Raw genomic sequence first — 26,874 nt, 5'->3', positions numbered from 1 at the left:
AGACGAACAAGGGGGGGTAAACTTTTTGGGGGGCAAAATGAATCGTAGCTGAACATAGACAACACCAGTAGCCTACAAGCTACTTGTTAACAAGCTTAAGGTGCTGTATTGATATTAGCTAGCTAGTCATCTTTTAGCTAACTTTACCTGCATCCAACAGCTTTACTCAACAGTCTGTTAGCTTGGGGGAAAAAACTGTGAAAAGTTCTTTGCGTTTTGCTGGTTTGCTGCCATGATTCTAACACTACCGTGGCCGACAGGTGCAACTGCGCAGCAACAGAGAAAACATGCAAACAAAAAAAGACACACGCACAAATGAAATGCAGCAAACATAAAAATAGACACAAACAAAAAGCAAATAAAATGCAGCAAACAAAGAAAGAGATGCAAACATAAAAGAATACAACCACAAATGAAATGCAGCAAACAAAAAAGAGAGACGCAAACAAAAAAGAATACAACCACAAATGAAATGCAGCAAACAAAAAAGAGAGACGCAAACAAATGAAATGCACGGCGCCCCCCCCCCCCCCCCCCCCCAGGGGGCGCGCCCCACAGTTTGGGAACCTCTGAGCTAAGTCAAGAATTTGTGTCCAAGAAATAAGAGAAGTCCAGTTTTACTGAAGCTCTTAGGAAAGAACAAGATAATAAATTACAGATCATATTTTAGGTAAAGAGTCAGATTTGGTGTAATAAAGTTTCCAAGTTGGGTTTTGCTTTTGGGCACACAGAGAAAACTTTGAGTTGTCCTACATCCATGCATTCCTCAGCAGAACAGCTGATATACATTAACTTTTATTCCCCAAGCGGTCTTTTATTTCCCATTTCATCTGCTGGATAGTCAGCCTGAACTTAAAACTTACAATTATAATATTAATATTACAAAGTGTTAATATTAGTCTGAGTTTCTGGGAATGTCTGGCCAGTGCATTTTACAACAGCTGCCATCCCTTTTCTTCCTCATTCTGGCACTCACTTTAAAGCATTTGATGTCTAACTATGAGTTCATGCCACATAACTTGATTATTAACAAGTTTTGCTAGCAAGCAAACAGGTGTACCAAATAAAGTGGGCAAACAAAATTGAGACTTTGTTTTTAACACTTTCTTTAAGGTTGCCAATGGATGGAAGCACTTGCTACTGTTTTATGTTTTATTTTATTATAATCATTTCATTTTTCTACAGATGTTTGTGATTGAGAAAAGACACATTTTGCTAAAAACAAGTTTCTAACATTGTTTAATCTCCATGTGTACATCTTCATTTCGCCTCCCAGCTGTGGGACTCACTTTCTTTTTTTTATGCTCCCAAACATGCAGAAAACTTTACTTTAGTTCACTATATGTGGTGCTGAATTTGTATTTTAAAACTAGAAGTGAAGCCTTTCTGCAGCCTGTGATGTGGCCTACATAAAACACTGAAAACATAAAATGCTTTTGACATTCGTTGACACCAGAAGATTCTGCTACTCACAGTTCAAATTTTACCATGGACACCCAGTATCGGCAGGGATTAGGTGCAATTATTTAAGAAATTTTGTAGTTTTGTAGGTTGATGTCTTCATTATATCAACTTTTTATCAAAATCTTCATTTAATCTAAAATATATTCATAAATATGTTGATATTAAAAGGAATAAGATGGGACTATTAGGATTTTCACCAATAAATTGAGATATCGAACTGTCTTGTACAGTTTGATATCTCTAGACGACTTCTGTCCTTAGTTTTGTTTGATGAATTGACAACCTGTTTGTTTTGGAGAGGAACCAGTATCTGCACTAAGGTCAATAAGTATCTACTCTAAGTACCAAAAGCAAAGATTGGGGTGTCACTCAATCCTTGCTTTTGGTCTGAATGTTTAAAGCTTATCAATGTTTTTTCTCTCTTTCTCTATGGCAGGTGGGAGAAGATGTTCCAGATGCCAGGAAGTGTGCTTGTGCCAACCACGTTGCCACCATTGCAGATTTCTTCCAGGTGAGAACCGCAAACTTACATGAGCAACATAACCCATAAGAATATCCATCCATCCATTGATTTTATTTGCACCCTTGTCCCTTGGTGGGGTCGGGAGGGGTGCTGGTGCGTTCCGGGCGAGAGGCGGGGTACGCCCTGGACAGGTCGCCAGTTTGTCGCAGGGCAACACAGAGACACACAGGACAAACAACCATGCACACACACACACACTCACACCTAGGGAAAATTTGGAGAGGCCAATTAGCCTGTGGGACTATGGGAGGAAACTGGAGTACCCGGAGAAAGAATATAAGAATATCTAAAGTCATATTCATCTTCCACTTGTGTAACCGCTTTAAACATGCAGCCTGAGTTAAGAAAATACATTAAAGCTTGTGGTAAAAAAAAATTCACAGAAAAACTTAAAAAGTATGAATATTTTTACAAGGCACTATGTCAGAGGTCTGCAAGCAAATAAATAATGATTAATACTGAATAATATATATTGGATACATGTTTATATGTATGTACAGTATGTATATACATACATATATATAGATATATGTATATGTTTTTCAGCCAACGAATTCTAGCTTCAGAGTGATTCAGCAGCTGAGATTGAGTCCAAAATCCGATGCGAAATTCATCCGTGCTGTACAGTGAATCCGTCTCTCTTTAAAGATATTTCCCACTTCTTCCTCACATCGTGTCTTAGGGAAACCTTCAAAACAAAAACAGAAGATTTGGGATGTGACTTACGTTTGACAGAGTGAAAGAATTACATATAAATAATAGTTTTTACCACCTGTGTAAACTTTGCTGGTGAATGTTACCGTACTGAACCCCAGTATTACACCAAGCACTGTAGCTAATATTAGCTGGTATCTCGCCGGTGAACATAAATACAGTAAAGTAGTAATATTCTAATCACAAAATATACACAATAATATGTCCATCTTACTTGTGAAATGTTGTTTGTGAAGCCCTCACATTAATAGTCCATTGATCCAAACAACAATATCCCTCAGTGCTGAGGCATCATCTGCTGTTTTGGTTGAGCAACATAGGAGGGACAACCGCTCCAAGATGGCCGCTGTATTTCCTGCGCCGGAGCAGCCAATGTGGGGTCTACTCTTATATTATGACTGTGGGGCAACTTATTAGAATGTTTAGAGCTGACGTGAGACACTGAAGTTGATGTTATGTTCTGCCGTTCACAATTATAAGCCAGTTATCCACATCCCCTCTGTTTGATAATTTCCAACCAAGAATATCACAATGATCTGAGTCTTTATCATTATGTTAGGGCCAGGAAAATTTTTTATCAGACAAAATAAAATATCTGGCTTCATTTAGTCTATCACAACCAGAATTTCGAGGTTCTCCGTTGCAGAGTGTCACTTCAAATAAGCAGAGAAATGACCGCAGCTGCTGCGCTCCAGACCATAATATGGAGAATCTCCCCACTGGATTAGAACCGAACTGAATCACGCATTAACCTGTCATAGAGAGCAACTTGCCACTGGAAAGTGTCTGCCCTTTCGGAGCTTGGGTAATTGTTGTGCTTTTAGTGGCTGTACTTTAATAATCAGACCAAGTTTAATTTGTGGCAGCAACAGGTGTGTCTTGAACATGCTCCCAAAACAAAGGCGGTATAGTTTTCATCGCCTACCGACAGATAAGGAAACAAAAAGAATTTGGCTAAAAATTCTAAACTTGAACAGAGAACCGAGAAATGCTTTATGTGTGCTCATTTCATTGTGTGGATAGAAAGCCAAGGGAAGAAAACCCGCATCTGCATCCGAAGCAAATGAGTCAGTGAAGTAGCTAACTTTGCTAGTGCAGGTTATTTGCGGCCATTTCTTCAAGTCGCCATCCCTCCCCGTATTAGCTGTAGGTAGCAGTAAAACAATATTGCCACATGTAAGCTGTGGCAGCTGGAGTTCCCATATATTTTATAGCCTAAAACCTCTGTGGAAAGCCGGTCAGTGAGTTGCTAACATGTAAACAAATGGTGGTGCCGGTTAGCAGCGGATGTTGCGCCCATAAATCACGCAAAGCCTCATGGGGGCTAGGAATAAGGTGGATATAAAAGGTACAAAGAGCCACTTGCAGCTCTTGAACTGCAGATTGCAGGGCATCAGATGTTTAGTGAATCAACCAGTCGGTGAGTTTTCTTTATATCTGAACTGGGCAGACTGTGAGGGAAGCTAACTCAAAGATTAAAATGTTGGTCCAGTACTCAGTGCAGAGAAGGCTGCACTGGCATTCTCTTCCATTTTAACTCAAACAATCCATTTTAACTCAAACAATCCAACTGCTTTGGATTTTTCTTTTCTTTTCATCAACCATATGGCTTCCATCTGGATGGATTCAGAAAATTTTTCTTCTGCAAAATATCCAAGTCAGTTTGGACAAGACCTGAATGTTTTCATCAAACCTTTGGCAGTGAAAGGAGCCTTGTCACATTAAAACCCGTAGGAGGATCAAAGAGGAGGAACAAGTGTGGGTGACAAATTGCATCTCTTTTTAAAGCAATCTCTTGGTGCTGAGAGCATGGAGATTGTGTTGTGTGTGGAGGAAAACATACAAGCATTTGTTTCCCTCCTGCACACCTGGCTGAGTGTATTTTAGGATATATAGAGCAGATAAAAAGATGGAGATTAAAGCAGAGGTGATGTTTTATTTATAAATTTTTTTCTAGCAGCTGAGCTGAGTGTGTGTTGGAGTGTCATTACTCTAAGTGGCAGCTTTCTCTCTCACAGAGCCAACTTCATTGCACCGACAGGGTTTTAAATAGCCCTTTTAGGGATGCACATATTGTGTTTCTATCACTTTAGAGGGCACTGCAGGAGCTGAGATTAATTTCATACAGCCCCAAAAAATCTAAGAGTGGTCTTACATGATTGGTTGTGTTAAATGGGAAAATTAGCAAACATACAGTATAAAACGTTGAAGATTCCAGTTTTCTGCTATGTATTGTTAAGGAAGAATTTTTATACAATTAAAATTTAGCAAAAAATCTGGCTCTGGTTCTTCCTGTTGATCCCGGGTTCTCTCGCGTGGCCACGTGTGGGGACAGAAACACAACAATGCGTGTTGACGTCACAGAATTACAGAATTTAATCCAATCAGAAGAAAGTATAAAATAGAACAGGAAACTGGAGAAACACAGATACAGTACAAACATTGTTACCTGAGACAAGAAGACAGAGAAATATCAAGGACGTCCTTGGAGAAAGAGCTGGTCCAGAAGTAAAATAAATCAGTTTTTTCTGAATTGTTTCCCTTGTGCACAAACTTTTATACCTGTAGGTGTGTTTTCCTCTTTAATGTATTCAAATAAGGCATATCTCTACTTGACCAACTGGAAGGCATCTCTGGCCCTTTTTGAATTTAGAAAGTCCCTGCAATTTGTTCACAAGATCAAACACCTTTTGTTAAGTAAGGTGGAAGCAGACTCTCCGAATTCATGGTGGTTTATGGCTTTCACAGATCAGTGTGAAAAGCTAGAACTTCCTACTGACTGTTTCCCAGACAGGCAAAGGGCAGATCAGAGATCTTGACAAACCATGTACTTTAACTACACGTAAAATAAAGTTTTAAAATTTATGTTATAAATTTTAAAACTATAATTATGGTATTTCAATCAAGTCATGATAAATTCTAAAACTAACTTATTTTAAATTTATTTTCTTAACACTATACGGCCTCCTGCGGCTCTACAGCCATCTGGGCAAGGAGAAACAGACGAAGGAACCTCACAGGTAGCTGTGAAATTCTGGTTTCTCTTCTGCTCTGCCAGGAACAAACCTTTTATACTGTATTTTAATTCAATGAAAAGTTATCTCCAAAAACCCAATTTTGTTCTTCTGCACTCAGCATCTCCAAAGTTTCGTCCTGATATCAAACCAAAAGCAATAGATAATATCAACAGAAAATAATGGAGTACAATTCCTGTTTCTAATTAGAAATTAGAAACAAATAAGAATTAAGACATTCATTCACCGTAAGCCTAAGTATTTTTCTAATACTAAACAAAACATTTTCATTTGATTCTAATATAGTCAGAAATAATCCAATTTCAAATACATTCATCATTGACTAAATTAATTCTAAAACAAGATAATACAATCTTTAGTCAAAACATCCATCCATTTTCTTGCACCCTTGTCCCTTACTGGGGTCGGGAGTGGTGCTGGTGCCTATCTCCAGCTAACGTTCCGGGGTCACCTGGACAGGTATCCAGTCTGTTGCAGGGCAGCACAGAGACACACTGGACTGTGGGAGGAAACCGGAGTACCTGGAGAAAACCCATGCATGCACAGGGAGAACATGCAAACTCCATGCAGAAAGACCGGGGCCGGGAATCGAACCCAGAACCTTCTTGCTGCAAGGCAACAGCTCTACCAACTGCATCACTGTGCAGCCCCTAGTCAAACCATGTTATTAATAACTAAGAAAAATGTCTTACAAATTAAATGTTAGTGATTTAAAACATTTTATGTTATATTCAGTTTTTGCACCATGTCAGCTGTTAGTTTTGGAAGACTTCTCATCCTGGTTACGTGAACCGACCAAAGTTCCCTTTCTCACAGTAATTCAAGTTATACTGTCCTCCACCTTCCTGCATATGTTAATTTATGACCTCCTGTCTTTAATGATAAGACCCCAGGGGTCTGAGCTGAAGCTCTCCTGCAGATCTCTCTGATTCAATACTTACCCAGCAATAGTTTTAGATTCAAATCACTAACAGAAACCTGTTCAAAATTAAGAAATTTGTTCTAAAAGGTTTAAACTGTGTTAAACACTAAAAATAGTAATTTTTCCTCAACAGTATTTAGACAGCAGATTTCCAACAGCCCTAATATCTCTGTTAGGTGTTTGGTAGGATAGTTCCGTTTTTGAGTCAGTGTCCTTTCTGCAACCATTTAAGATAACTTTTGTATTCTGAAACAACTCCAATTTAAATCTAGTAGTTTGAGCAAGCTATTTATATATTTTAATTATGCTTCAATTTGGCCAATGTTGCATCTTTTTTACTTCAAGCAATTAAATTTTGTTGTCATGTTAACACTATTACATATATTCAGTTCAAAGAACTACTTTATTTGTGGGGACTTTAATATTGATTTGCTGAATGTCAACAATCACAAATTGACTGAAGAGTTTATTAATACTACATGTAGTCTGAGCCTTTTCCCTCAAATTACGAGACCCAGCAGAATCACAGCCAATAGAGCTACATTAATAGATAACATATTTACAAATTTAATAGACAACACAATAAGTGGATTGTTAGTTCATGACATCAGTGATTATTTACCTGTTTTTGCTGTTTGTGATATCTGGCACATGAAAGTCAAGACTAAAAATAATCCAATTATTAAAAGATTAAGAAAGGAAAAATCTATAAATGTATTTAAAGATGAATTATCTAAACAAAACTGGGAGTCAGTATTAAAATAAAATGACATGGATAAAGCATATGATAATTTTCTGAATATTTTTAAATCATTATATGAGAATAATTGTCCGAATGTAGAGTTTATTTCTGCAAATAAATATTCTGAAACTCCATGGATCACAAAGGGATTGCAAAATGCCTGTAAAAAAAAGAATAAGTTATATAGAGATTTCATAAGGCATAGATCAACTGGGGCAGAAAATAAATACAAGAAATATAAGAACAAATTGACTGCTGTTTTAAGAATAGCAAAACAAGATTATTATAGTAAACAGTTGGATAGAAATAAAAAAAAATATTAAAGGTATCTGGAATATTTTAAACAGTGTTATTAGAAAAAACTCCAAACATGTTAGTTATCCACAATACTTTACAAACAATGGAGATAAACATTTAAATAACATGGAAGAGATAGTTCATAATTTTAATAAATACTTTGTAAGTGTGGGCCCTAAATTGGCTGAGGAAATCCCGCAGCCCACAGGACATGAAATACTAAATGATGTATTAGTTAGAAATCCAGATTCCATGTTTCTTACAGCAGCGGAGGAAAATGAGATCATAGATATAGTACATAAATGTGAAAATAAAAGGTCAACTGATTATGACGGCATCGATATGATAATAATTAAGAAGGTGATTGTGGAAATTATTCAACCGCTAACATATATCTGTAACCTGTCAATTCAAACAGGAATATTTCCACAAAAAATGAAAATTGCGAAAGTCATCCCACTACATAAATCTGGGAATAGACATGATTTCACAAATTACAGGCCTGTTTCATTACTTCCACAATTTTCCAAAATTGTGGAAAAAATATTTGTTGTTAGATTAGAAAGATTTATTAATAAACATCATCTACTGACTGAAAGTCAGTATGGATTTAGGCCACAAAGATCCACAGCGATGGCAGTTCTGCATTTAATAGAAGAGGTGACCAGTGCATTAGATAAAAAGAAACATGCTGTTGGGGTGTTTATTGATTTTAAAAAAGCATTTGATACAATTGATCATGACATACTCCTCAGAAAACTTGAGTGTTATAGTCTAAGAGGAGTAGTATTGCATTTGATGAAAAGTTATCTCAGCAATAGGCAACAATTTGTGCAGTTGGGTGATGTCCAATCCTCATGCATGGACATTGTTTGTGGTGTTCCCCAGGGGCCAAAATTGTTTATTTTGTATATAAATGATATATGTAAGGTCTCCAAGAGACTTAACTTTGTACTATTCGCTGATGATACAAACATATTTGGTACGGGTAAAAATTTACGACAGTTGTTGCTTGAAATGAATCTAGAGTTATATAAACTGAAAGAGTGGTTTAATATTAACAAATTGTCGCTAAATTTAGATAAAACAAAGTTTATGTTGTTCGGTAAGTGTAAAGAGAAGAATGATTTACAAATAAAAATTGATAATATGACTGTGGAGAGAGTGACTGAAATCCGGTTTTTGGGAGTACTGATTCAAAATAAGATCTGTTGGAAACCTCACATAAAATATGTCCAATCTAAAATTGTAAGAAGTATTGCAGTTCTTTCTAATGCTAGAAAATATTTAAACTCCTCTGCCCTATATATTATGTACTGTTCACTTATCTTACCATATCTATGTTACTGTGTGGAAATTTGGGGCAACACTTACAGAACGTCACTTCAATCATTATGTACATTACAGAAAAGAGCCATCCGTTTAGTTCATAACGCTGATTTTTATTGTCATACCCACAATCTATTCATAGATTCTTATTTACTGAAACTCACTGAGTTGGTAGAGTTTCCAACTGCACAGATTATGTTTAAAGTCAGAAACAAAATATTGCCAGAAAATATTCAAAAATTATTTTCTGATAGAGTGGGGGAATATGACTATAGAGAAAACCTCAATTTCAGAACTTTGAAGGCTCGAACAACAATGAAAATAATGTGCATTTCTGGTGTTGGTGTGAAGATCTGGAATAAACTCTGAAGCTGAAGCAAAGTCCAAGCATGAGATATTTTAAGAAAGGTCTCAAAATAGCTATTATTCAAAGGTATAAGGAAGAACAAGGGGGATAATCCTGGCTGGGAATTAAAACTCTAAGTATAATTTCATCAAGTGGGTGCAGATCTGTGCAGGTGTGGGTAAATGTATAAAGGTATATAATAGTTGTGTATTTTGTATATAAGCAGATGGGTGTGTATATGGGTGTATCTATGCATATGTGTATAGGTGTATGTATATGTGAATATGTATATATGTATGTGTACAAATGTGTATGTGTGTGCATGCAGTACTTTCATTTGGCTGAGGAAATATTACTACAATTATTATTTCATTTTGTCAGGAAGGATATTGGAAACTGAAAATAATGTGATAAATTACAGCTGGAAAAGGGGTATGATTATATAAGTTATACTTCTTCATACTCCTTTTCAGACTCATAATCACCGATGTGATGTGTCTTCAAGAAATTTATTATGTACTTTGTGTTTGTTCTACACTGCCGGTGAAAGGTTTGTCTGAAATAAATTACTAAATTACTATTACAGCCACCGGCCTGCCGTATCATCCTGAAACATCAGTTCAAGACAATCACTCATCATCCATCATGTCTGTACAGTGGTAGAATCTTTTGATTCATACAGTTAGTGTAGCTCCAGAAAGCAGCAAAGGTTTAACAATAGTCAACATCATCATTCCAATTCAGATCAGGAATTCTTTAGTGATCTAAAAAGGAAATGAAAAAAGGAAATTTATTACAGGCTCACAATGTACCAATTTTGAATAGCAGTTAACTGGAGTTACTGTTAGCTTGACTTACGATGTTACCTTCAGCTAACTTGATTCCAAGAAGCTGTTAGCCTCAGTAGTAGTGAGACTGTTAGCTTGAGTGGTTATTAGCTTCAGTAGCTGATAGCTTGACTTGAGGTAGCTGTTAGCTCACTTATTGTTAGATTGACTCTTAGTAGCTGTTAGCTTCACTAGCTGTTAGCTTTAGTAGCTGTTGTCTTGACTGGGTGATTGATGGGCAGGCTTCTAGCTTCTGTAGCTGTCATATTCAGTAGCTGTTAGCTTTATTCTGAGAATATGCTTGCTTCAGTCACCGGTAGCTTCAGTATGTTATTTTGACTCCAAGGAGCTATTGCTTCAGTAACAGTTAGCCTGATCAAGTCATATTGATACGCCTAAGTCCAGTCTTCCCAGGTGAAAAAAAAAGTATACGAGGGGTACCCAAAAGTTTCCACAATCACGCTGCTGCACGCGCAGTTTTCGTAGTACACGATTCTGTCGCTAGTTATTTGTTCAACCACGCCTTCTCAATCAGTGTGCCAAGCGGCATTGATGTGGAAGGTTTCGTCTACGTGCAGTGAATTTTCTTGGAAGAGCTGTTTTGTCCAGCCGTCGTTTTTCTTCATGGAGAAGTTTTATGAGCAGCGCGTGGCTGAAGCTTTGCTTCCTGCTCGGGGAAAAAAGCATCGGAAACCGTTCAAATGTTGAAGACCGCTTACAAGGATGACGCTATGTGTCAAGCTCAAGTTCCCGCTTTAAGAATGGTGAAATGTCAATAGACCCTTTTCACATGACGTCACATAACTTCCGTTATGGCTCGAAACGGTGTATCTTTAGTTCCGGTGTGTGTAGTTAACGCTGTTTCTGGACTCTAAAGCTGTTGCCACAAATATGATTTGAAGATATATCACAATTTGCAAACAATTTTTCTTCATCAACATAATCTAAACTGGACAAATTCCTCGCTGATTGATACCAGTTTGACTACAAAGGTACGTGTTTTGGTTTTTTCTAGCTGCTAGTTGATATGCTAGGATAGCAATAGTAATTTGTTAGCTGGCTAACATTACGTAGCCTTTCTGTTTTGAAAATAGAACATATTTAGGCTCTAATCTTAATCAGATGTTTATAGTATAGACTGGGGTTGCCACACGTCACGTAAAATACATGATCATATTAAACCCTCCTCACTTACGCTAGTTTCACCACCCGCTCAGTAGCGACATTACCTGTAGCCACAAGTCCAAAACTTGACAGTTATGCCAAACACCCGCTACTCCATCACGTCCTGAGAAGTTAAACTCTTGCTACGATCAAGACATGAGGAGGAAAACGCTGTTTTAGATATAGATTTTAACATTTCATTGGAGAAATGTGATTATCTATCTATCTATCTATCTATCTATCTATCTATCTATCTATCTATCTATCTATCTATCTATCTATCTATCTATCTATCTATCTATCTATCTATCTATCTATCTATCTATCTATCTATCTATCTATCTATCTATCTATCTATCTATCTATCTATCTATCTTAGCTCATTAACTTCGCATTTCTCCAATGAATATTTATCAAATGTTATGATTAGAAGGTTAAGTTTCTTATACTTTGTTTTCCTGTGGTTGTAGACTTGGCTGTAGAAAATTGATAACGTAGGAATAACAACTTCATATCCCTTTTAACAGATTACACTTGATTCTGCTGTGGTGCCTGTGGAAACAAAGTACATGAAGTTTGTGCTCAGGTGGGAAAACCCTGTGGATCACATGGTGGAACTTCTGCTTCAAACTGCTCACTACAGTATATTATTGTCTCTGTCATTCACCAGTTCACTGCAGACTGGCACCCACCAAGGACCCAACATTGACGTCTTCTTAAGTTGTAAACCCTGAGTGCATAATGTTGAAATAAAATTGATATGCCTTTTGTAAATACATTTTCTCTATCAATGACTTAAATTGTTAACTGTAGTAATTATGTCTGTGTAATGTAGTAATCATGTACAGTGTTTAATATAATTATTAAATAGATGTTTTAAAGAAACAGCCACAAACCTTATGTCTTTGGTCCACAATGGCAGCTTTAATTTTAGCATTTCCTCTCCTCCACATACTTCATTGCCAGATGTGTAAAATTTACAAAAAGAAGCAACTTAAATGTAAAAGTTGCACATATGTAGATTACTCAAGAGAAGCTATTTACAATAGTTTTTTACAGAACTCTACACAACATCAATTCATTTATTAATAGATATATATATATTAATCACAGGATAGATACACAAAGATTTCATTTCTAACAGCTGCTAGCAGTAGTGAGTGTTCATCCAAGAAGTGTGACTTGCAGGAGCAGGGAGGCTCTGTACTGGTTTATCTCCTTTTAAATCAAGAGGCCCATGATAGTTTGACTAGGCAGCAGATGTGCCACAGCTGATTGACTGAATCTGCCATGGAACACTACACTCTACACTGTCCCTCACTTTAAAAAAAATGTCTCCTGACATTAACAGTTTCTTATGTGAGTCTCACTGTATGGGACTGTACTGTGGATATGGAAGATAGGGAAATGGCAGTAGACCAGGTGTCATTGCGAAGGGTTGGTTGAACAGCAACTGGCTAACACGTGCACTCCAACAACTATATGATGGCTGGCCAAGTGTCTCATATGTTAGTCTTTCTGTTGGCCTCCCTCTTCTCTTTGATCTCTGTACGTTACTTTCCCCTCCGGTTTCATCCATCTCCATCTGATCCTGATCTCTTTCACACTTTTCAGATCTTTCTTCAGTTTCTGCAGTAGTTCTTTCACTGACAGTGGTTTCTCTTGCAGAAGGACAGAACTCTTCAGCTGTTGCACGGAGATTATTTTGATTTTCTTGGTTCTGTCTTGTCACAACATGTTCTTCAGAATTTTGAGTCTGGTTTGACTGTAGTTGTTGTGGGTTTACAAATCCATAACACAGGATTCTGCTCCGGAGATTATGGTGGTAAGTAAACTCTCCTTCTTCTTCATCAGAGTTATTCATTTCAGGTTTATTCTCACGTCTTTCAGTCTGTCGCTTTCTTTTCTGTTTTGTCTGTTCTCTCACAGGAAGTTCATCCTCCAGAGGTAAGTCGTTGACAGGCAGCAACAAGTTTCTGTGAAGCACACGCATGGTTTTGTTACCCCTTTCTTGCTGTACTTTGTAGACAGGTCCATCCCCCACTCTTTCAATCACGCGGTACACCGCCTGCTCTCAGTATGAGCGGAGTTTACCTGGACCTCCCCTTTCTGAGAGATTTTTAACTCGGACTCTTATCACCTGCCAGGAGAGTGACACCTCTGGCGCGTCTGTCATATTGCCTTTTGCTTTTAGCTGAAGACTTCTGACTGTTGTTGGCAGCTATTTGGTATGCCACACGCATTCTTTCAGCCCACTTTTTAACAAAGATTTGATGGTTGCAGTCTTCAGTGTCTTTCCTGGTGCCAAAAAGCAAATCGACGGTAGACGTGGAGCCCTGCCATACAATAGAAAGAAAGGCGAGTATCCCGTCGCTTCATGCCTCATGCAATTATATGCATGCATGATTTGTGGCAGATGATCTTTCCAGTCACTCTTTTTCTCCTCTTGTAAGGTGCGCAACATCTGGAGAAGCGTGCGGTTCAGTCGCTCCACTGGATTGCACTGAGGATGATAGGGAGTGGTGCGCGAGTGAGAAATTTCTGAGAGTTGTTGTAATCTTTGGAATAAGCTGTTCTCAAACTCACGTCCCTGATCGTGATGTAGTTTCTCTGGGTACCCAAAACGAGGAATAAAATCTTGGAATATCTTTTCAGCTGCTGTCTTTCCGGATTTGTTTCTTGTTGGGTACGCTTGTGCAAAGCAAGTGAAATGGTCAGCGACAACCAGGATATACTCGTATCCTCCTTTGCTTGGCTCCAAATGCAGATAATCAATAGAGACCAACTGAAATGGCGCACTAGTTGTGATGGATCCCATTGGAGCTCTCTGTGGGACATTGGGATGTTTTTGTTTAATACATTGGCATTTCTTTGTCACATAATCCTCAATGTCTTGTTGCATGTTCGGCCAGTAAAAGCGTTCTCGAGCAAGATGGATCACCTTGTCAGGACCGACATGGCCCATGTCGTCATGCAAGCTCTTCAACAGTAGTGGTTTGAGTCTTTCTGGGAGAACTAGCTGTCTGTTTAGTTCTGTTTTCCGGAAAAGTAGTCAATTTTCCATGACTAGCTTGTTCCACTCATACAACAGTCTCCTTGTTTCTTTACACATGTTTCTTTTATCCTTTTCATTTGGACTCCAGTTTCTTTGTTTCAATGACACAATCTCTTTAATATCTATATCTTCTTGTTGTGCTGCTCTGATGTTTTCAGGCATAATGGTCACGACACCATCAGGTAGGTTAGCCTCATCATTTTCATCAGCAAGTTGTAATGCAGCAATCCAGGGAACGTCATTGCTTTGTGTTGCTTTGTTGCCTTGCCACACTGCAGACACTACTTCAGGTGACACTGTCTCGGTGTGATCTTTCATGTACTGTTCAAGGCCTACTGGGTATTTGGACAACATATCTGCATCAGCATTCCTCCTTCCCGGTCTATACTTGATATCAAAGTGGAAGTCGGCCAATTCCCCAACCCACCTATGACCTACAGCATTTAACCTGGCAGAACTCAAAACATAAGTCAGGGGATTGTTATCAGTATAGACCGTGAAAGTTGGCGCGTAATACAGATAGTCTCAAAACTTATCACAAATGGCCCACTTGAGTGCTAGGAACTCAAGTTTACCAGAATGGAGATGATAGTTTTGTTCAGCGGGTGTTAAGGTCCTAGATCCGTAGCCAGTAACACGCAGCTTGTTGTTTTGTGACTGATACAAAACTGCTCCGAGCCCTTCATTTGACGCATCTGTATGCAAAACGAACGGACAATCAAAGTCAGGATAGGCTAAGATGGGCGGATTGATCAGCATCTCCACAAGCTTGGACAGCACAGTCTGATGTTCAGTCGTCCATGTCACAGGTGTGCGAGAGGGAAGCTGGCCTGTGTTTTCTTTAATTTTGCAACCTTAGAAGTCTGGAGCTTGTTGGTCTTACTTGTGTCAGCTGAGCTTTGAAGGAGTTCAAACAGAGGTCTTGCCAGTCATGAGAAATCTTGGATGAAGGATTGGTAATAATTAAGGAAACCTAGCAATGTCCGAACTTCTCCAACTGTGTGAAGTTTCTTCTCCTTCAGAGCTATTACAGCTTCCAAATCTTTTGGGTCAATCTGGTCACCTTCTCCTGAAACCATTCGTCCCAGATAACAAATTTGTCTCTTGAAAAGCTTGCATTTAGCTGGTCGAAGTTTAATGCCATGTTGTCTCATTCTGCAGAAAACTTGCCTCAGATGGTCCACATGTTCCTCAAATGTTTTTGAGTAGCAGAGGACATCATCTAAATAAGGTACGCAGCACTCATCCCTGATGCCTTCTAATACACCTTCCATACATCTCTGGAATGCAGCTGGCGCATTGGTCAGTCCGAATGGAATCCTTACCCATTCGTAAAGACCCCAAGGTGTGCTAAATGCTGTCAGATGCCTTGACTCCTCACTCACAAACCCTGGTGATATGCACTTCCTTGATCCAAAATGGAGAACCATGAATGTCCTCCAAGACTGTCCAATAGATCCTGAATGCATGGTAGTGGATGGCGGTCTGGAGTGGTTTTACAGTTGAGTTCACGGAAGTCAACACAAAGACGCAGACTGTGGTCTTTCTTTCGCATGCAGACGACAGGTGAGGAATAGGCTGAAACTGACTTTATGACCCACCCTCTATCCAAAAGGTTGGAAATATAGTCCTTAACCTCTTTAAACAATGGCCGAGGAATGGAGTTATAATTTTTTTGGACAGGGGTGTTATCTGTTGTGGTAATCTGGAGCTGTAAACCAGGAATACATCCAATGTCACCTTCTTCAGATGCAAACACATCTGATTCTTCATACAACAATTGGCGTACCATATCCTGTTCATGTTCAGACAGATGATCCAGATTGACATTCGGATGCCATTTTTCTTGTGAATGAACACATTCAAAAGAAAAATGGTTTCTCTTTTTGGTGCAGTCTCCATCATTTGGAGAGTTCACATGAGTGGTGCACAAGAGTGGATCATCCTGTCCACTGACTCGTTTGTGAGGTGATGGGGAGATGTTCAAAGGTTTGGTTCCATCAATTTCCTCGATGAATCCTAAAGCTGTTCTTGGAGGTAAGAAAATGTCATGGTTGGTTGAATTCTGGACTGGAATTCTCACCATTTTTGAAACTCCAACAGGAACATCAACCAGAGCACTCCAACCCGTCTGGCACGATTCTCTGTATGTCTGGTTCAAACAACATTACTCCTCCTGGAAAAGTTCTGATGCAACATTTCACTTCACAGATTTGAACATTAAGACCCTTCTTTCCAACACTCAATGTTGAACTATTTGATTCTTTTTGAGATGGCATAGTGCAAACCACAGAGACTAGAGTTTCAACACTACTCTTTTGGATTGTCAAAGCCTCTGACAGTAAGTCCACTAAGTTGATCTTGTTTGTTTGGTCAGTGTTTCCCATTATGATTTCTTGTATCACATTAAAGCCTAGCAAAGGGCTACACACACTCTCTTGACTTACAAGCAATGGAACATAGAGAGCAACTGAACCATATTTGATGCTTTTGATCTCGAGCAGGACTTCTATCCACCCATCAAATGGCACCTCTGTTCCATTAGCTGCTGTGACTTTGAGAGGGTGTTCTGGTAATAGACTCTCAAGTGGTTGGATCGTTACATTTGGTAGAGCTTTCTGCACCCATGACTTCTCCACTATGCTCACTTGTGCCCCACTGTCCAATAGCATCTGCAACTTGACCCCATTTTAGTTGGCATGTCACAGTGCATCTACCACTAATCAGCTGTGCAACATGTTTCCTCTTAGTACAGTTGTTTTGTTTGTATGGAGGAATTCAAATGTGCTAAACTCATGAATTAAGAGACGATACACAAAACTCCATTCTCTCCGGCTCACTGACAACCAGGAAGACATTTAAATCACATCTGCGGCATCACACATTACATTTTCATCATCTCATTTTCATCGTCTCAGAATCCAAAATGTCTTGTCTCCTGCTTCTGGCTTCGAGCATTTATACCGTTTCAGTCTGCTATTGTATATTGGAAACCGTCTGACCAATGGCGTTCTGAATCTTGCTTCTGGCTCTGTTTTACATTGAGTCTGTGTTGGAAGTTCCGAGAATTCTGGGCTGACCTCGTGGAAGTTAAATCTGCTCCTTGAGAGGACCATTAGTCAAATTTAGTTCTTATCTGTCCAGACAGAGACTCTGGCCGAGTCCCTTGCATGCCAGGAATTTCTTGCACAACACCTTATTGGGTCAGATTGAACCAGCGCATTCAACATAATACATTCCTTTTCAGTAAACATATCTTAATGTGAATCCACATAACTTCCAACTATTAACATACTTATATTCCTCAACATTTGATGGGCCTGATGGAGGGTGATGTGCTCTCTTCAGGATGCAGCTTTGCAGTGGGGTGGGACTCTGCATTCTCTCTGGTCACTGGTGGTCCCGCCCCAGCGACCTCCCCCAGTTTCCCGATTGGATGTTCTTCGTCAGACAGCCAACCGCTCTGTGTCCCTCTTTCCCGCACTTGAAACAGTGGCTGCAGCTCTCAGTTCCTTGGGAGACACATTGCTGGCATCTTCGTTTAGCTTCTGGCTTTGTTGGTTGTTTTTGGTGGGGAAAAGATGTGTGAATGCTTTCAATCCCTGAACTAACCATAGGTGTTAAAGCTTTCTCTAAACTCTTGGTCAGTGATGAAACCTGTGCTGTTTGCTCTTGTATGGCAGTACAATTAGCTTGGACTTCTGCCTGCAACTGAACTGTATTCTGATTTTTCTTATCCATCTGCACTGTACTGACACTGACTACTTTTGGTTTGAGAGCCTGACCTAGTCTATTCTGTCTCTCTGTCTCTTCACCTACTGACCTTGTTATCACTTCTAGGATAAAGTCATCAGTAACCTTCTCGTCTGAAAGGTGGGGTTTAAGATCTCATCGGAAATATGAATATTTTTCATGTATCCCCTGGTAAAGTGAATGTAGAAACACTCCCTGAACTAACTTCTTGTCATACTGGAAACCTGTACTTATTTTGGAAGCAAAAAGTACACGCTGTTTTAACCCCATCAGTCTATACATAAACTGTTGTGGACCTTCTTTATCATTTTGTCTCGCATTGCTCAGTTCCTGAAATAATTCAGTGTTGCTCTTATCTTTAAGATGTGCTCTGAGAAAACGCTTCAGTTCAGTTACAGTCAGACTAGCTTTTGTCATAAGGATGTCTTTAAATGTACCAGGTTTAATTATTCTGAGAACTGTTCTAATGATCTCAGCCTCAGTGAAACCTTCACTCAGTCCTTCATCAATTTGCTTACACAAACAGTTAAAGCTCACATCTGAGTCAGAGGCTGAGATCTGACCAGTATGAATCCGAAATTCTGTTCGTGGGAGTAATGCAGCAACATCTGTCAGTTTTACTAACTCAGTTACCTGATCAGCAACAACTGGTGTTGATACTGTCTTACTCATCACTGAAGCTGCTACAGTCTGCTCAGTCTCGTACACCGATGCAACTTCCTCTTCATCCACTGAATGATGCAGATTCTTTGCTTCTTGGGCTGACTGCAGTTCATCGATGAGGTCACAAAACATCAGCAGGCGCGACATCCCTTGGTCCTCCAGACTCCTCAATTGTTTACTTCTTAAAAAGTCAACGATGAAGTCAAAGAGTTCCACCTCGGACAACTCCTCCCCTGGCACGTCTTCTCCCACCTCATCTTGGTATTATCCTGCTAGCTGGTGAAGCAGGTCTCTTCTAGCGTCATTCATCAGTTGGTGAAGGAGCTGCTGGATCTCCCACTGAAGCTCATGTAGCGTCGACATCTCTGGATACCTGAAGTCTTGCCCTTAGGTCATCAGCTCATGGAACAGGAAGTCAGGATCCCTCGGTTCTTTGCTGGATAGCACCAGCAGGAGGCGCTATCCCGGACGAGCCCCCAAATTTGTTACCCTGCAACCTTGGATGGCTGAGGGTAATGTATTAGATGATCTTCCCTCAACATGTGATGCTGTGATATAGAAAAGATGAGACACACACGTCGCGCTTCCTTTAGCATCGAACAGAGGGATTTTTTCTTCTTGTGTAATGAACATACTCCATATACAACACTTCTTATGCAATACTTCAGGTATCAAATTATTTAAGTATGACTGAGTAACTGTAATAGCTAGCACTTACAGTATCTCTTACACAAAAAATTCTACAAAACTGAAAAAAGTGCAATTGTCCTTTAATGCTGTTTCTTTACTAAGCTTCACATAACCAGCCACTGAATGCCATAACAATATTGTTCATCTGGTTTTTGCAATAACCCACAAATAAATCTCAATTTTAAAAATAGAGACCGAAATAATGTCTTTTGTGTGATAACTGTTCAGAAAAGTTCAGAATACAATAAGTTCAATGTGAATTCAGTAGTCCTTCAGGTATTTCTCAGCTAGCTCAACATACAGAGTCCGCTAGCATTAGCATTAAGTAGCCTCCAAAAATATGTCCCGTTTCTACACAACACTAACCACAAACTGCATAACGTGACTGACTCATTAGTTGACTCTTGATATACTAACCTCTTCAACTGTTAAAGAAAACCAGTATATATGCAATAAAATAAATTTTTACTGACCTGTGATATAGAAAAGATGAGACACACACGTCAAGCTTCATTTTGTGTCTTTATGAAACTTTCAAAACAAAATCGGAAGATTTAGGATGTATCTTACTAGTGAAAGAATTACATATAAATAATAGTCTTTAATAGTCTGTGTAAACTTTTCTGGTGAATGTTATAACACATAATATAAGTTTTATAATATGTGTTGCATTGTTTCATTTCTAATATAGTCTCTTGTGTCAGATAATCTAAGTCAGTGTTAGAGAATAATAATTTTTTTTAGATTTACAGAATCTCAGCCTTCATAGCAGGGCTGAACCCGTATTACACCAAGCACTGTAGCTAATATTGGCTGGTATCTCACCAGTGGACATAAATACAGTAAAGTAATATTCCAATCACAATATATGCACAATAATATGTCCATCTTACTTGTGAAATGTTGTCTGTGGAGCCCTCACATCATTAATCCATAGATCCGAACAATATCCCTCAGTGCTGAGGCATCTTCTGCTGTTTTGATTGAGCAAAGTAGGAGGGAGTACCGCTCCAAGATGGCCGCAGTATTTCCTGCGCCGGAGCAGCCAATGCGGGTTCTATTCTTATATATTATGTCTATGAACAGACGCTGTTCAAATTCGCCATTTTTACTCGCATAATATTGCCTTAAAAGTAGAGAGGGCCTTGACAATAGTTACTAATTTTGGTCAATTCAAGCTGGTGACGTCCTAGTCCGAGTTAGACGACAACACAACGGGACGACAACCGATGGAAATGAAATGTGGGTCACAAAAGGAGCCCGGAGGGACGAAGGCTGCTAAGTGTTGCTAGCTGGTGGTAAGTTTGCTTATTAATTATCTTCATTTAATTATAAACAGTGCAGTAATGATATATAACTTACATTGGTTTCATAAATAATTATTTCATCAATTTTATTGTGACTTGTATGATTGTTACTATAGCAATCATTCAACTTCGTGTTATAACTGCATGGAGGCTGTTTGTTGCGACTTATACTTTAATTCATAAACTAACCTGGTTTTAATTAAGCTCCATAAGACAAAGAGACTTTGATATTGCGAGGTTGTTGTTCTAACTCGTTCATCAATGATTTTATCTTCCACATATGTTTGCAGTCTAACTAAGCAAATTAAGATAAAAGAGGAAGCCAGGTGTTAGAAAACCTAAAGACTTCTGTCTCAGAAGCAGCTCTGGCTCCACCAGATCAACAACCAGCTCTTAGGATGAACCTTGACATCGTCTTCATGATGTAAGTTTGTTTTTTCAGTGAGGAGCTAGCTACATTTTCAACAACAAAAACCGATGTGTTACCAACACCAAGTGCTTAATAAACATGATTTGATTTAAAGGTAACTGGAAATAATTGTTCTCTTCTTGTTAATCTAACATTTGTCTTTCTTTTTTTTTATTTGTTGACTTTCAGGGCCCTGTGATGGACTGGTGACCTGTCCAGGGTGAACCTGGCCTCTCATCTGATGTCTGCTGGAGATGGGCACCACCAGCCCCCCTCACCACCCTGCAAGGATCACTGTGTTCAGATCATGGATGGAGAGATTTTAAGGTAGTTTGTCTCCTTAAGTCCACACTTAAAACAGCTTCATAGTTGATGCCAACATCAACTGATTCTATGACATTGATGACTGTTTTTTTTTTCTACTTTTAACATAAACAGGCAAAGAAGAAACCCAGAAATGTTTTTCCACCCCAGGCATCCGGTCCCAATCATCATCAGTTCTGATGATGTCACATACATGGCGAGTCACAACGTCTTAAAATTGTAAGTATTATTTTTTTATTTGCCATTTTTCTGTTCTCTTTAAATACAAATGCTATCTCTGTTTAATTGCTCTATTGTTCTTTTTTGTAGGTTCCTGTATGGTGCAGTGAACGAGAATGTTCTGTTGTTGATCCTCACTGTCATGTTTTATTGTCACACTAAATTTTCATGTTCATGTGTTCACTTTTGATGTGTAAACTGATAATTTATGTAAAGTTCATAAAGTTGTGAGTAAAATTGGACAATTTTAAAATGTCGTTAATAAAACAAAATATTTGAATTACCTTGAACATCTTGTGTAATTAATCTTTCCATGTAATTGTAGCCTAGAACAATGTAAGTACTGTAGTGTAGTTATGCATGTCATGTACAAAATAGGTACGTAGGAATAAAGACTTTCACGAGTAATTAAAATTGTAGTTTATTATCAATAGGAGGAAATCAAAAATAAAAATTAAGTGTAATTTAAATACATTACTAATATATTAATAGTATATTTAAAATATATTTGAGGTATATTAAATATGTATTTTTAATATAATTCTGAGACAGAATTATTACACTCAAAATATAATAATTATATCAAAATATAATAATTAAGCTCTGAAATATGATATTTAAAAAGTATACTTTAAGTACACTAAGTACACTTGAAGTTGTTCCAAAAAAGTACATATAGTATACTAAAATATACTATTAGTTGTAATTTAATACTATTTAAATGCTACTAAAGTATACTAAGCACAAAATTTGTTGTTCCAAAATAGTACAGTTTAAGTACATCGATAAAAGTATACTAAAGTATGTTAAAATTTAGTATACTAGAGTATATATTATTTTCACCTGGGTTTACTCTGACATTTACCTTCAAAAGAAAAATTTACTTTAATTGTTAATGGAAAAATAACTAAGTTGGTAAATTAAATTAAATATTGTTGCCTTAGTTTTCTTAACAAGCAAATGTTGCATAAGAAGATAACCAGAAAAGCTACAATATTTTTGTTTGACCATTAATAGGCAGAGAAGTTGAAATATTTCTCACATTTAGCAGAAGGTGATATATAAATAAATAGCAGCAAAGAGACAGACTGTTGATACCACATCTTGTTTATTTAAAAAGAACTAAATTATTTTCCAACTTCTTACATCTTTGTTTATTTCAGGGTGTGGAGGTTACCGTCAATGCCAGCAGCCTGGATGACATAGATCCTTCAGCCATTGGTCAGCGGCTAACTAATGGGACAGCAGTGGTGGCGAGCCCAGTTCTGAACCGCCTGAAAACCCGAGATGAAGAGCACGGAGATGTGGTACATAAACATGAACAACATAAAATCAAGTCAGAATTTATTTTAGTTTGGACATTTTTAATAAAAAATAAGTATTTTTAAAAAATTTATTCCTTTAGCTTTTATTTTTATTCACTTGATATTGTACACCTTTTCATAAATTTCAGTTATCAAGAAATTAAAATATATAAACCTTCTACTTTAAAAGTAAGACTAAATGTCGGGGTTTTATATCATAAAACCCCGACATTTCTATCATATAAAATAAAAATGTCAGAATGATGTTGTTGCTCAACATCAGAATGACAGCAAAGTTGATTTGCTTTTTTGATTACATGACTAGCTGACAAATATGTATCCGTGCATCATTCCTGTTGCAGGGCACGGTGTACCAGAAGACTAATGCAGAGGTGGAGATGAAGAAAATCAATAGAGAGGAGTTTTGGGAACAAGCCAAGGTACACAGTGAACTCTAATACAAGAAGAGGAGGAGAAAAATGCAAAAGGAAAAGAGTTTAGTCTTGCTTTTTATTTTCAAGTGATACCTATGATTTATTGTAATAACAGGATTATTTAAAAAATGAGAATGTTACTCAGTTTTTCATTTCAAAATATATATTTAGGCATGAGATAAGAACTGAAGCCTGTAGATGTTTCATAATGTGAATTTATATATTTTTTTTCTCTTTGTTTTTGTGGACTGGGTGTCAGTTTTTTTCTTACCAGATGAGTCAAATATGTAATGACTGATATGGAAACCTGGAGATACCTTTTTTATTTTCTTCCTTCAATAATCTCTTTGATATTTTTCATTATTCTCTTTGGGTTCATTTTCCTGTCCAATAAGTTTTGAATTAGCTAAAAAAACTGCTTCTTTCCAAGTTTGTTGACCTGAACTCAGCTAAAGCATCTAAAACCAGATAGTCATTTATTTATTTACCTTGGCTTCAAGAGTTGCTTTTTTTTAAAACTTAGTTGTGCTTTCTTGAAAAAAGAGGAAAAAAGGAATTCTGAATTCTGTAACAAAACAATTCATCTGTAGGTGCTAGGCCAAGCCAAGGTGCCACGTGTAGCCAACAGAATAGCATAAACATGCCAAGCAGTAATTTGTAAATGTATATTCACTGCTCTTTGTGAAGCTGCTTTCTGGGCATAGTTTGATAAGAGTTAGATAAAGTAGTCTGTAAGAAAAAAAAATTTCACCTGTAACTGCTAAGCTAAGCTAACAAGTTAAAAATGGCTAACTATTGCTAACAGTTGAATTTAACATTTCTGTTAAAATGTCACTGTAGGTGTTATGATATGGCTAAAAACGTTAATAAACAGCTAAAAATACTATAAAATCATAAAACATGGTCAAATTAAAATCCTTTGTAAAGTAAATTAAACCTTATGCTGGCTTTTCAGATGTGATTTTATTATTATTATTATTATTATTATTATTATTATTATTATTATTATTATTATCTGATGAGTCTAGAATAGTTCTTGTTAATCCCAGTGAAGCTGGTGTTGAAAAGAGGTGAGAAGCAAAGTCATTGGTTGGCGATCCTCTGGCCACTTCTCCACTTGGTGAGATTTAGGGTAGAAATAACTTTAAATGTTTTTCATCAGAGGTTTCTGGTGGCAAGTTTAGATGAAATACAAAATGACAATATAAATCATGGAGCTGCCCGCCGGTTGTTCAACAAATGTACCCTTCAAATGAAAGACAGACTTTAAAGTTGAACATGAAAATGTATTCAGAAGAAAAATCTTTGTTAATCAAAAAGGATGTGATTAGTTTTTACGTTTCTCAGATGTAATACTTTTATTGCGGATGCAGAGAAAAAGTAAAGAACAAGTGGTAACACTTTATTTGAAGGGAGGTGAATAAGATTGTCATGACATTATGACACTTTTAATACAAAGTTGACATTATTCAAAATGTCTTTGTTATGACAACTTGACATTAACCAAGAAATCATTACTGATATAAATTTATTATAAAAGTATTACTGATTGCACTTTAAAAATTAGGTAACTTTATGTTATTAAAGGTACAGTTTAAACAGTACCTTTACTGTTTGACAGTAAAGGTACTGTTTAAACCTTTACTGTTTAAACAGTAAAAGTACTGTTTAAACAGTAAACAGTACTGAAGACCCCCTTTTTATTTGAAGGGGGTCTTCAAATAAGATCCCCCTTATTTGAAGGGGGGTCTTATTCACCCCCCTTCAAATAAAGTGTTACCGAACAAGTTACTGCACTTTAAGTGAAGCTTTTTGCCCAAGCTGTTGGAAAAACATTGTTTTCAATGTTTGTACAAGTAATGTAATGCCAAATAGATCAAATTTCATATCATAGAGTGGAAACTCGTTTTTGGGAATTAATACAACTGACATTAGAGTTGCAGAACAACTTAAACATTTCCCTAGTTTTGGGTCATTTACCTGTACAAGATACAGTATGACCAGTGTATGTTTTCATATTTTGTTCATGTTTGTTATGATTAGCAATGCTTTGGTTGACTGGCTACATGCTGGTATCATCTCCACTTGGTGAGATTTAGGGTAGAAATAACTTTAAATGTTTTTCATCAGAGGTTTCTGAATGGTAGGTCAACAGAACATTTTCTTTTCCAACAACCAGTGCATACCACTGCTGACTAAAGCAGCTGACTAAACATGCTGGCGCTCAGCTTGGGTTCCTAGGTTACAGGTGAAGCTCTGCTGGGGTTATAAGGCTAGGGGCAGTTCATGTTAATTTGTGTTGTTGCATTCAGAAGGTTTTTGAAACTGCTCATTTTCCAGACACCAAAAATTATTAACTTATTGCCAAAAGTTAATAAAGCTCTTGGTCTGTTTTTAGAAGCAGTAGAGACCTGGAAGTATAAACATACAAAATGGGAATTGTGCATAATAGGTTCACTTTAAGAAACGTTTTCTTTTTCTCTATTGTGTAGCTTATTTGTCTTTGGTTTGGTTTGAATTAGAAAACGGCTTCCTTTTTTTAAGACTTAGAAAATAAAGCTAAAGTTTTCCATGTGGCTGAGTCATTGTGGCGTAGAATAAACCATAATTAATGAATGGCAGTAAAGCTGAGTTTTCCATCTTGCTTAATGTTAGGCTTACTGGTTAGGTTTAGGCAAGAGGTCTCTCAGTGAGGAGTTAGAAAACAGAACTTCAAATATTTTCTAACTATTTTGGTTATGATGACTAACATAAACTATGTTATAAATTATATAAAATAAAGTAATCCTATAAAATACTGCTTTCCAAATACGACTGAAATTCTTCTTTATTTGCTTATTTTTACACAGGTTTCTTAGGCTTAGCTGCCAGGTTTGGTGGTAAATTTAAAGTTAAAATGCTCTTCCTTCAATTATAAGCATCAAATCTGTGAGTTTATCACAACATTGGGCTTTTGAAAGACGTCTCTTTCTGCTTCCACCTGCTGAATCCCAAAAACAAGAAACAGAATGTTACCACAGGAACTGGACCAAAAACTCTGTGATGATGATGCAAAAACTATTTAAATCTTGGTCACTCTGCTCTCCAGCGTGAAGAGGAGATGAGGAAGGAGGAGGAGCGAAAGAAGGCAGTGGAGGAGCGGCAGCGCTTTGAGGAGGAGCGGATGGAGCTGGAGAGGAAGGAGCAGGAGAACAGAGAGAGGAGGTACCGCGAGAGAGAGAGGCAGATCGAGGAGCACAGGTGGGCATCCAACTAGCATCCTCTCCACATTCCAGAAGCAAATCTGCTTCAGGGAATAATGTTTTCAATGAATTTGTAAGAAATATAGCAATATAAATATAACAATCAAGATT

The 26,874-nt window shown here is 37.6% G+C and overlaps 2 protein-coding genes and 1 long non-coding RNA gene across 11 annotated transcripts in view; 2 read left to right on the top strand and 1 right to left on the bottom strand.

Annotated features, from left to right (window-relative positions):
- Window positions 1–26,874, bottom strand: part of prr7 (proline rich 7 (synaptic)) — a 205,602-nt gene that overhangs the window by 114,261 nt on the left and 64,467 nt on the right. The gene's annotated exons all lie outside the window — the stretch shown is intronic.
- The window catches only part of dbn1 (drebrin 1), a 181,875-nt gene that overhangs the window by 141,876 nt on the left and 13,125 nt on the right, over window positions 1–26,874 (top strand). For all 7 annotated transcript variants that reach the window (XM_008428426.3, XM_008428427.3, XM_008428425.3 and 4 more), the window contains exons 4-7: window positions 1,901–1,975; window positions 22,947–23,090; window positions 23,450–23,527; window positions 26,610–26,761. In XM_008428426.3, the coding sequence (XP_008426648.1) occupies window positions 1,901–1,975; window positions 22,947–23,090; window positions 23,450–23,527; window positions 26,610–26,761 (449 nt within the window). The remainder of the gene's footprint in view (window positions 1–1,900; window positions 1,976–22,946; window positions 23,091–23,449; window positions 23,528–26,609; window positions 26,762–26,874) is intronic.
- Window positions 12,499–22,067, top strand: LOC145554841 (uncharacterized). 3 transcript variants are annotated; one of them, XR_014090861.1, is made up of 6 exons: window positions 12,499–13,188; window positions 13,293–13,310; window positions 13,647–21,255; window positions 21,430–21,567; window positions 21,679–21,783; window positions 21,874–22,067. It is a non-coding gene; the product is annotated as an uncharacterized LOC145554841 (long non-coding RNA). The 3 variants fall into 3 exon arrangements; XR_014090860.1 differs by having other exon boundaries at window positions 13,293–21,255; XR_014090859.1 differs by having other exon boundaries at window positions 12,499–21,255.

The sequence above is a fragment of the Poecilia reticulata genome, chromosome 14 (genome assembly GCF_904066995.2).
Source record: "Poecilia reticulata chromosome 14, P_reticulata-male-v2, whole genome shotgun sequence".
Taxonomy (NCBI): Eukaryota; Metazoa; Chordata; class Actinopteri; order Cyprinodontiformes; family Poeciliidae; genus Poecilia; species Poecilia reticulata.
Note: the sequence above shows the minus strand (reverse complement) of the source record. Positions and strands in the feature narration are given on the sequence as shown.